Here is a 12,340-nt window from a genome sequence, read left to right as displayed (position 1 = left end):
ATAAACTGCCTTGTGCAACATCACTGAACTGCATCAAGTGATACAATGGCTGCCTGTTGATGGGAAAGCATCAGTCCATGCTGAAGAATCATTCTGACCAGCAGAACAAAATTAACTAGGTACACAAACACTATGCATTTCTCAATGCATAGATGATAATGGATTCTAGCATTTTCCTGATAAATAGTGCCAGGCTAACAGTGAAAACAGTGTTACATCTGCCAACTTCTAACCATTTTTTTAAATGCAGGGAAATTTGCACAATCATATCCCTAGTGTATCCCCTATCTTTCCAGCTATATAATTTACAACATTAGAGGTACAGACCATTAAATCCTGGGGATCGAACAGAAAATCTAAGAGAAATTGTGTAGAAAATTGATGAGATTTGAAGGCTAAGAAATAATTAAGAACAATAGAGATTATTATCTTAATGACAACAAAACAGTGTCCAGGCTTTTTTTAAAAAACCAACGAAGTGAAACTATTTTTAGAAAGCAATCATAAACAACTTGCAATTCAGTGACTCATTCTCCTTATAAAAACATTCAACATGGACAATTGTGAATACAAAATCTGGATACATTAGTGAAATAGATAATTTAAATGTTTCTGCATTTCTAAGAGTTGGTACAATAGGCCAGTACTTGAGTGAACATTTCTACAGCTCTTCAGTACATTTAAGTGAGGCAATGCTGATTCACCCACCATAAAGAATCACTGATTACAAAGTGTAATCAACAGAAAATTAAACAATTGACTAATTGTCATGTCATAGACAAGCAAATGTGGCCTGTGCACTATGCATATAATTAATCCAGTTACAGAGACATGTTTTACATTTGTGATGATGTTTGTGAATTCGCAAAATCTGGCAGCAGGTTATGGAATAATCACTGAAATACATAACTGTGCCATTGAATTACTGCTTTACATTGCTGGATACAGCTTCAAGAGTTCACTGACTCAAAACAAGTAATATAGCTTGACAGTTATATCCTGGACCTTTGCTAATGAGCCAGGAAAATCAGGTTGAGGGGTTGATATAATCTCACAGAAGTGTTAGGGAGCAGAAAAAGGCCATTTGGCCCATAACATCAGCACTAGAGTTAAGCCCAGGGCCCGAGGTAATAATTTGAGAATTGGTTCTGGGACTTCAGATAATATAATATGGAAATTTGGTTTGGGTCCTGAGCTAATATAATTGGAGGGTCATGCAGGAGCCAGGATTCCAGAGAGGGTGTGCACATTGTATTAATCACCAGAGCCCATGCCTTCAGGGGGTATCCATGACATGGGCACATTGGTCATGGAGGGATGAGGGGGTAGTGGCAATCAGAGCAAGGTCATCCCTGTATGTCAGATAGGCAGAATCTACGAGGGACTTCTTCAATTACAGTTTGTTTCTCTCCCATATTTGTGAATTTATGGACATTAAACTTGGGAGGTAAAAGAGGAGCAGATGGAAGGTAAGTGGCGGTAGTGATCGAATCACTGAGATTGCTGCCAGCAGGGGTCTTGGGTTTGTAAAATGCAGCTCTGACCTCAGGGACTCTGCTTCAGCTCCCAGCGAAACAAAAAGACATTATTTGAAGGCTAATCAATCTGTTCTACAATCAATTGCCTATACTTGGAAAATTTTGGGAATATTCCTAGGTCATTATTCAAAGTCATGCCAATTCTTAGCTGGTGGTTCATTGAGGGAAAAACGGATGGAATTCTGATGAAGGCCTAGGATCTGTCTCATGCATATCCCTTGATAGTGAGTGGGAGTATGCTTATGTTTGTCCAGTTGGGGTTTCTACAAACAGCACAATTGGGACAGAATTTTGACAAGTGCATGGAACTCAGTCAGTGATCTTACCTATGTATGTGGTTCGAAGTTTGAGACCAGAGTCATTATTTGGAAGTCAGTTTCTGTTTGCAGACTTTAATTTTTAACAATTTTTGTCTCTAATCCAGAATAGCTGTTATCTCAGACTGTGTAAAACCTCAAAATAATTCCCTGATTTATGTACAGACTTATAATTTCTTCCGACCACCGTCACTGTAAAAATCTTTGGGACAAATTGTTAGTTCAGTTGCCTGAATGGAAATGGAACTCTCCTCATTTCCCCTGACTTTTCTGCCAATTAGTATAAACTGAATGTTCCGAATACCTATTGTTCTGAAATCAGCCTTATCTGTAGGGTAAGCCACCAGTGACTGTTCTGATACCCAGCAGCCTCTTTCACCTCTGGTGTTCCCAATGCAGGTCATTTCGCCTGAGAACCTTGAGACCTGTCACTGGTCAGATGGAGATTGCCGTGAATACCCTCCTCAAAAGGTGACGGTGGACACAGAAGGAATAGGGTGAAAGGTAGTAGGTGTCAAAGTTGCAGCCTGGGTAGAACATAGCTGGCTTTCTCCAGGTGCAGGGTGTCATTACTACACACATATTGCGCTTTCGAGGGCTACTCTCATGTACCTGGTACATTTGAAGGTCCAGGTGTCTTACAAGGCTGGTGTCAGGCTTACATCTTAGGGGTAACATTGATCACAGACTTGCACTTAACGGCTTTCTGCTTTTCTTTCTAGTTTTTAGTAGGATGTGGCCAGGATTTATTGTCCATCTTTAACTGCCATTTATAAAGTGGCTTGGTAGGCCATTTCATAGGAAATTAAGAGTCAACCACATTGCTTCCGGCCTGAGGTCACATTTAGGCCAGACCCTAGGTAAGGATCATAGATTTCCTTTCCCTACAAGACATTAGTGGAAGTAATGTGTCTTTACAACAATCAATGATTGTTGTATGGTCACCATTACCACAACCACATCATCAATCTATTAAATTGCAGATCATAGCACAATATGAAAAAATCAGTTGATGGCATTTAAAAAAATATTATAAAGGATAGCAAGTGAGTTATATGAAACATATTAATTGATGTCAAATATTTCGACAATGTACCTCAATAATTTGTATATTTTTTATGAGCAACTTATTTGGAATTACTTATCAGTAACAGGCTTTTAGCTCGGTGAACTCCTCGATTTCAGAGCCCCTTCCTCCAGGCTTTATTGTTTTGTAAAATAAAAAGCATTTCATTTTTAAATTGTCCTGTCATCCAGTGATTTTCAATTCCTTATCTTTGACCAGCAACATAGATTGTGGATGGAGCATTGAAATGATCATGATTCCAGTTGTAACAGCAGACCGGTAGCGGGTCGGGAAAAATGGTCTTAATGCAAGGAGGTTAAATGTACGGATGACACCAGTTAGGGAACTGAGGAATTGGAAGATCACAGACGAGATGTTACAAGGATTGCTCAATGGGATTTGGACCTGTCTGATTTGTAGAAAGTGCAATTGAAAACAAACAAATGCAAGGCATTGTGTGTTTGAGCTAAAAATAGAAGGGTCAAAGATAATTTGCCATGGAAAAATTAAAAAACTTCAAGATGTGTTCATTTGGCTTGCATTCACCCTTTCTGAGGAGCGCAGTAAGAAATAAAACTGCAAATAGGATGTGGGTTTATATCATCAAATTAGTTGCTTTCAATCCCCTAGATATCACAATGAAGCAGGACAGTCCTCTGCTATAACTGTTCCACTAGTACGTGTACAGTTTTGGAACATAAGAGGATTATGGAGGCCTTGGAGATAATGTAAGGATATCAATTATGCTGATTACCAGTTTCTGAGGGAAAAGCTATGAGAAACAACATGCTGAACTACAAATCTGAAGCCTTCACCACTTGATATATTTTCATTCCAGTACATGAAAGATGCTTAGATGGCCCTTTATCAATTTTTCAGATCAACTCAATATTTTTCTTGACTAACACTGTGCAGTTTCCAAAAAGAATACATTTAATAAGGCAGCAAAAAGTTACTATCAAACAATATTTTTCAACACAAACTACAGGACAAAGAACACGACATAAATCCCAACTGATAGCGACAAATTCAGAATGGACGTTAAGCTGTAGTTCTTTGTAGAGTTTGTAATAGGTTGTCAGGATGAATAATTAGGAGTAAAACTCTTATCTCGTTTAAGAATCAGCTGGATTCAGTAATGAGATGGCAGTTCAGTTGATATTTTGGAAGACTGAGACTGAAATTGCTAAAGGGTTTTTCTCATTTAAAACAATTCATGGATCACTATTTAGACACAACATTGCTGTGAATCCTGTGATCTAAGTATCTCTGGTTCTCTTTGAATTAAATCAAGCAGGGTTAAAGTATTTTTACAAACTGTAAATATATAAAAATGCATTGAATCACTGACATTATAGAAGAGGGTATTTGGCCCATTATGGGGACTGTATTCTACCGGAGCAAATTAATTTGACCCCATATCTCTGTCATTTCTGTAAATCCTTATATATTCTTCCTTGTAAAATACTTTGAAGAATACTAAATTTGCTTTTAAATAATGTAATTTTACCCTTAATATCATAATGAATTCCATGTTCTGTGTTTGAAAAGGTTCCTTTCAACTTTCCTTTTGCTCCTGAGTTTATAGGCCATAAGATACAGGAACAGAATTAGGCAATTTGGCCAACTGGGTTTGCTCCATCATTATGTTTATTTTTAATCAGCTCACAATCTTTCTTTATTTGTTCTCTTAAGAATTTCAGCAAATTTGCACAACTGCATTTTGACATATGTCGATTCTGTGATAGGGTTCGTACATCAAAATGATCATCTGTAATTGGCTCTGTTGCAACAAAGTGTAAATCACAGTACGAAAATATTTTTAATTCAGGAAGACTTTCAATAAGAACAGCCCAGAATAATTGGAATTGAGAGCAAGATGTCTCATAAAGGACTGTAATTGCTACATCATTTGGAATGACAATAAATGAAGAGCAGCAGAACCGCAAGACTGCTGTCACTCAAATAGATCATGGCTATTTACCTGCCTTTGTTCCATTTTCCTGATGCCCTTAGTAAATAACAGAACTATTAATTTCAATTTTGAAAGCATCAGTTGCTCAAGAATTCACAACCATTTGGAGATCTGAGTTCTAAATTTCTACTATCCTTTTGTGAAAACATGCTTTCTGATTTTGTTTCTGAGTGGCCTACGGTTAATTTTAAACTGTGTTCCATTGTCCTCACTCAGAACATTAAAACAATGCAGGAGTATAGGCCGTACAACTTCTCAATCCTATTCCATCATGTTATTATGGCTGATCTTCTCCACTTTCTTAGTTCCCTCCATCAAATCCTTTACTATTTTTAAACATCTCAATCTCCTATACTCAAAGTAACATAACCTACATTTATGCAACCTGTCCTCATAACTTAGCCCTCTCTACCCTGGTACGTTTCTGGTGAATGAGCACTGTGTGCGCGCCAAGGCCAACATATCTTTCTTGAAGTGAATGGATAGTTTACCTAGGTTTGATACAACTGAAGTACAACTGTTCTGCCTTGTAGTGCAACCCTCCCAAGCAGCTAAGTATCAACAGTACCTGCAGCTGATATGCTTCCAGTCGCATCCGTTTTGCTGCTTTCCTGCTTTCGCTCTCACATGCAGCAGCCAAAATATTTTCTGCCATAGCGGAGGTCAAATGAGGAGGGGTGGGTCGTGACTAAAGAGAAGAAAAGGATAGACAAGTTGAATATTGTATATCAAATCACTCAAGGCTAAATGACTATGGAATGCAAAAACCGACCCATTCAATCACGAGTGCTGTTTGTGAAAGATACTCTCTGTATTCAAGATAAATGGCTCCTTTAGTCAGGCCAATAAAGGAATCCTGTTAATCGCTGAATAGCATAAACAGATCTCACATGCACTTTCCTCAGGAGTCATTTGCTTGCTTTCAGTAAGTAAAACAAGGTTCCTAACTACATAGGAACCAACTTGTGATCTTGGAAATGAAATGCAGTTTATTACATTCATATCTAAACTAAAATGTTCTCTGAAACATTTCTGCTTGTAGTAGAATCCAGATTATCTATTGCAGTATGGGAGAGGAAAAGGTACTGATGTGGGGCCAAATTGTCAAATAAGGTATTTGTCAAGACTTGCTTGCCAATGTCAATAATGACAAACTTTCAAAAACTGTGACCTCAGAATGTGTTTGCAACAGGCTATTGAGCAGATCTGGATTAGTTTGATGATGTAAAATCACTGTACAAATGATCTTCGTGAGTCATGCCATTTATCATGAAAGGTACAGGACAACTGTATCAACTCAGCATCAACTGGGGAAAAAAAAAACTGGAGTCTGCTTAATACATATGAATCAGATCCCCTTCTCTGTTATTTTAACAGATAAATATACAACTTTTAAAATTTATTAACACTGTTACTGTTCATAGACTGGAAAGAGGAATTTTCTGTGAGAATATTAAATCTTTTTAGGTCTCTCATAGTAATTTCCAGGTACATTTTTTTTCCTTGATTTATTGCTACATTTGTCAATACAGATAGTTTCTTGAATTATGTCTCAACAGAGCACTCTGGGGTATACAAAACCGCTGACTATGCTTCTTCACTAATCAAGAATCCAAAAGAAATCTCTTTTTTCCTGATCATTTTCTAAATGGACAAACCTTGTGTTCCATTGTTCTTACTCAGGAAACAAGAAATAAGAGCAAGCACATAGGCCATATGACTCTACTCAAGCCTACTCTATCATTCAATTATTATGGCTGATTTTCTCCACTTTCTTGACTGACCTACCAGAGGAAATAATTTCCTCAACCATAGGAGATCAACAAGATTTCTCTGAAAAATGCTGAACAAAAGAGGAGGTAAACAAGGAAGTAGTGATAAGATGAGTTTTTTAAGCATGATGATTATGGGGGAAAAAAAAGACAGTGGTAGGTAAATATACACATATGCTGTACTACAATATTCTAATATGGGGAATCCCATCAATAAATTATCAGCTACAAAATTTGTGCTTTTGATTAGATTGTTTTTGAGGATTAGGAGTCCAGCATAGATCAAACAGAAGATTCTATTTCACAAAAAGCAAAGAAAACTGAAGTGCAAGTCAGTATGAATGCGCCATGTTCTAAGCTCCGTAAACATGAGAAAAAAACCAATTCCTGATATCCTCACTCATAACAGATCCCATTCACTGTTAAATTGGACTGGACACTGGCAAAACAATGCCTCACCTTTATATTACAGTACTCATCTTTATTTTTACATTCCTCAAATGCCTCGCACTTTCCTTTATTACTTCCTCCAGGCTCAAAACTGTTAAGGACATCAGTAGCCCTCCAATTCTGTTTTTTTAAGCATCCCCAAATTTAATCACTCCATTATTGGTGACTGTGCCTTCAGCTGCCTGGACCTTAAGTTCAAGCCTCTCCACTTGTTATTGTCTTTCCTCCTTTAAATCCTAATTTTTTGACTAAACTTTTGGACATCTTCCCTAATATTTTGTTATTTGACTCAGAATCAAATTTTATTTAATTATACCCTGTGAGGATCTTTAGGATGGTTTCATACATTAAAGATGCTACATAAATACACGGTGGTGTTGTTGCACTTATTCACTCAACAAGAGAATGCTATACATTATATGCAGACAGAAACAAGTAATTGTAAGTTGTAAATAATCCTGCAAGACTGTACAGTCAATATTACAAGCCATATTTCTTTTCAAATACAAGATCCTTATGTTTTATTTTTAAGATATTTGCTCTTGTTTTTCTTAACAGATACTGAACCAATTCTAAGCCAATACAAGTAAGTCACTCCTAAGCCCCTGTTTTAACCAACAACTGGATGCATCTATTTTCCTTGGTCTCAAATTAAACTCTCACTCAAGCACAGGTGCCTTGGCTCAGTGGTACCACTGTCATCTTTGAGTCAGGAGATTGTGAATTTAAACCATATTCTAAGATATTAATGCATAATCTAGGCTAACACTCTTTACAGTTTTGACAGAATGCCACATCAGCAGAGGTGCTGGCTTTTGAATGAAATGTGAAACTGAAGTACGTTTGGATTTCCGTGGTAGATGCAGGAAGATGCGATGGCACTATTTTAAGAACAACTGTAGAGTTATCCCTCAACAACAACAACAAAAAAGCTTAAAAATGGGCCACTGTTGTCTGTAGATAATAAAATGTGAGGCTGGATGAACACAGCAGGCCAAGCAGCATCTCAGGAGCACAAAAGCTGACGTTTCGGGCCTAGACCCTTCATCAGAGAGGGGGATGGGGTGAGGGTTCTGGAATAAATAGGGAGAGAGGGGGAGGCGGACCGAAGATGGAGAGAAAAGAAGATAGGTGGAGAGAGTATAGGTGGGGAGGTAGGGAGGGGATAGGTCAGTCCAGGGAAGACGGACAGGTCAAGGAGGTGGGATGAGGTTAGTAGGTAGCTGGGGGTGCGGCTTGGGGTGGGAGGAAGGGATGGGTGAGAGGAAGAACCGGTTAGGGAGGCAGAGACAGGTTGGACTGGTTTTGGGATGCAGTGGGTGGGGGGGAAGAGCTGGGCTGGTTGTGTGGTGCAGTGGGGGGAGGGGATGAACTGGGCTGGTTTAGGGATGCAGTAGGGGAAGGGGAGATTTTGAAACTGGTGAAGTCCACATTGATACCATATGGCTGCAGGGTTCCCAGGCGGAATATGAGTTGCTGTTCCTGCAACCTTCGGGTGGCATCATTGTGGCAGTGCAGGAGGCCCATGATGGACATGTCATCAAGAGAATGGGAGGGGGAGTGGAAATGGTTTGCGACTGGGAGGTGCAGTTGTTTGTTGCGAACTGAGCGGAGGTGTTCTGCAAAGCGGTCCCCAAGCCTCCGCTTGGTTTCCCCAATGTAGAGGAAGCCGCACCGGGTACACTGGATGCAGTATACCACATTGGCAGATGTGCAGGTGAACCTCTGCTTAATGTGGAATGTCATCTTGGGGCCTGGGATGGGGGTGAGGGAGGAGGTGTGGGGACAAGTGTAACATTTCCTGCGGTTGTAGGGGAAGGTGCCGGGTGTGGTGGGGTTGGAGGGCAGTGTGGAGCGAACAAGGGAGTCACGGAGAGAGTGGTCTCTCCGGAAAGCAGACAGGGGTGGGGATGGAAAAATGTCTTGGGTGGTGGGGTCGGATTGTAAATGGCCGAAGTGTCGGAGGATAATGCGTTGTATCCGGAGGTTGGTAGGGTGGTGTGTGAGAACGAGGGGGATCCTCTTGGGGCGGTTGTGGCGGGGGCTGGGTGTGAGGGATGTGTCGCGGGAAATGCGGGAGACGCGGTCAAGGGCGTTCTCGATCACCGTGGGGGGAAAGTTGCGGTCCTTAAAGAACTTGGACATCTGGGATGTGCGGGAGTGGAATGTCTTATCGTGGGAGCAGATGCGGCGGAGGCGGAGGAATTGGGAATAGGGGATGGAATTTTTGCAGGAGGGTGGGTGGGAGTCTGTAAACTGGTTACGATTAGCCCTAGATGCAGCAGTTACTATATTTCACAGGCACTTCACTGGCTGAGGTAAAGAAAAATATAATGCCGCAGCAAATTCTTTCATTTTTTAATTCTCTGGTAAAACTGGATCTGACAACCTTAGCTTAATCATTTTGCTTCCTTCAACAGCTCAATTCCTCAGAGAATTTAGTGTCGTCAAAAAAAAATACTGCTTTCAAAGCCAGAATTAATTCTCCAACGATTGAATAGAAAACAACCTATTATTTGAAAAGCAATATCTTTTAGTCCTCAACCATTTGTTTTTTACTTGTCCTTTGTCTTGATCTTCTGGCATATTAGTACTAATGTGGTCCTCTAAGCACTGCTACTTTACTCCTCAAAAGATGTCCATATACCACCTTCCACCTTTTCCATCCCTGTTCACCCAACATACTTGAATTTGCTTTTTATCAGGACCTCATAAATGGTAACTTCTTAACATCATCTACCTTTTCCACCTGCTAAATTATTATATGTTTAAAGCTTAAGTTTGGTATTAGTAAATAACTACTTCCTGATTTACATAACTCCTTTATTGAGAAGAAGAAAGAGTTGCATTTATATGGTACACTAATGTACCCTTAGAACATCACAAAACTCTTCACAGCCTCAAAGTCAAAGGATAATTCAGTATGCCACTTCTAATTCCGAAAAAGCTAGCTACATAATGCAGGGCTGGGCCATTTGACCCCTTGAGGCTGTTCTGCCACTTGATAAGACATAGGTGATATGATGTGTCCTTTACTTTCCTATCTACTTCCGGTACCCTTTGGCTCCCTTGTCAATTATCTATTTGTTTTTAAATCTCTCAACAAATTGATGAGTTTTCTGCTTGGAACGTCATCTCACTACTGCTTTCTACAGTTTTCAAAGGTGAATTTGTTGTTTCGGGCCTAGACCCTTCATTAGAAAAGGGGGATGGGGAGCGGGTTCTGAAACAAGTAGGGAGAGAGGGGGAGGCGAATCATAGATGGATACAGGAGAAGATAGGTGGAGAGGAGACAGACAAGTTAAAGGGGCGGGGATGGAGCCTGTAGAGGTGAGTATAGGTGGGGCGATAGGGAGGGGATAGGTCAGTCCAGGGAGGACGGACAGGTCAAGGGGGCAGAATGAGGTCAAGTTAGTAGGAAGGAAGTGGAGGTGCGGCCTGAGGTGGGAGGGGATAGGTGAGAGAAAGAACAGGTTAGGGAGGCGGTGACGAGCTGGGCTGGTCTTGGGATGCAGAGGGGGGAGGGGGGATTTTGAAGCTTGTGAAATCTACATTGATACCATTGGGCTGCAGGGTTCCCAAGCGGAATATGAGTTGCTGTTCCTGCAACCTTTGGGTGGCATCGTTGTGGCACTGCAGGAGGCCCAGGATGGACATGTCGTCTAAGGAATGGGAGGGGGAGTTGAAATGGTTCGCGACTGGGAGCTGCAGTTGTTGTTGCGAACCGAGCGGAGGTGTTCTGCAAAGCGGTCCCCAAGCCTCCGCTTGGTTTCCCCAATGTAGAGGTAGCCACACCGGGTACAACAGATGCAGCATACCACTTTGGCAGATGTGCAGGTGAACATATGCTAAATGTGGAAAGTCATCTTGGGGCCTGGGATGTGGGCGAAGGACGTGGTGTGGGGTCAAGTGTAGCACTTGCTGCGGTTGCAGGGGAAGGTGCCAGGTGTGGTGGGGTTGGGGGGAGTGTGGAGCCAACAAGGGAGTCCCAGAGGGAGTGGTCTCTCCGGAAGGCAGACAAGGGTGGGGATGGAAAAACGTGTTTGGTGGGGAGTTGGTCTGTAAATGGTGCTAGTGTCAGAGGATGATGCTTTGTATCCGGAGGTTGGTGGGGTGGTATGTGATGCCACCCGAAGGTTGGAGGAACAGCAACTCATATTCCGCTTGGGAACCCTGCAACCCAACGGTATCAATGTGGATTTCACAAGCTTCAAAATCTCCCCTCCCCTCCCCTCTCTGCATCCCAAGACCAGCCCAGCTCATCCCCGACTCCCTAACCTCTTCTTCCTCTGACCTATCCCCTCCTCCCACCTCAAGCCGCACCTCTATTTCCTACCTACTAACCTCATCCCACGCTGGACTGACCTATCCCATCCCTACCTCCCCACCTTTACTCATCTCTACAGCTCCATCCCCGCCCCTTTAACTTGTCTGTCTCCTCTCCATCTTTGATCCGCCTCCCCCCTCTCCCTATTTATTTCAGAACCTACTCCCAATCCCCCTTTTCTGATGATGGGTCTAGGCCAAAAACGTCAGGTTTTGTGCTCCTAAGATGCTGCCTAGCCTGCTGTGTTCATCCAGCTCCACACTTTGTTATTTCAGATTCTTCAGCATCTGCAGTTCCCATTATCTCTGAGGTGAATTTGTTCATAACTTCCTGGTTTCTCTCTCTAAGTTTCTTACATTATAGGATGGCATGGACAATTTTCCAATCAGCAGGAATAGCTCCTGAATCAAGAGAATTTTGGAAGATTATAGTGTTTCTAATTACATCCTTAAAACACCACAGAGCAGAAACCATTTGGCCCGAGGGATTTAGCACTCTATTATGCCATTATTTTCTTCTTGCTATGCTTTTGCTTATAATAATTTTGGTGAATCTCTTAACCTGATTCAACATTAGCTTCCTTGATATATGTGTGTCACTACGAGGTGTCATCACTGATCCATTACTAATATTACCAACATTCTGAGGATTACATTAGACAGAAACTGAACTGGGGCAGCAATTTTTTTTAAATACTGTGGCAGCAAGCGAAAGTCTGAAGATAGGAATTCTGTAGCAAGTAACTACCCTCCTAACTTTTCAAAGCCTGCCCATCATCCACAAGGCACAGGCCAGATGTGAAGGAATAATCTCCCCTTGCCTGGATAGATCTAATAACACCCAGAAAGCTCTACACTGCCAAGAACAAAGAAGCCTGCTTGATTGGCACCCCATC

General features: G+C 41.3%; 1 protein-coding gene across 4 annotated transcripts in view; it reads right to left on the bottom strand.

The window, feature by feature from the left end:
* The window catches only part of nol4lb (nucleolar protein 4-like b), a 349,022-nt gene that overhangs the window by 20,831 nt on the left and 315,851 nt on the right, over positions 1–12,340 (bottom strand). For all 4 annotated transcript variants that reach the window (XM_048549775.2, XM_059652784.1, XM_048549776.2 and 1 more), the window contains one exon: positions 5,465–5,584. In XM_048549775.2, the coding sequence (XP_048405732.1) occupies positions 5,465–5,584 (120 nt within the window). The remainder of the gene's footprint in view (positions 1–5,464; positions 5,585–12,340) is intronic.

The sequence above is a fragment of the Stegostoma tigrinum genome, chromosome 19 (assembly GCF_030684315.1).
Source record: "Stegostoma tigrinum isolate sSteTig4 chromosome 19, sSteTig4.hap1, whole genome shotgun sequence".
NCBI classification, from domain to species: Eukaryota; Metazoa; Chordata; class Chondrichthyes; order Orectolobiformes; family Stegostomatidae; genus Stegostoma; species Stegostoma tigrinum.
The sequence above is the reverse complement of the archived record's forward strand: the minus strand, read 5'-3'. Positions and strand labels throughout refer to the sequence as shown.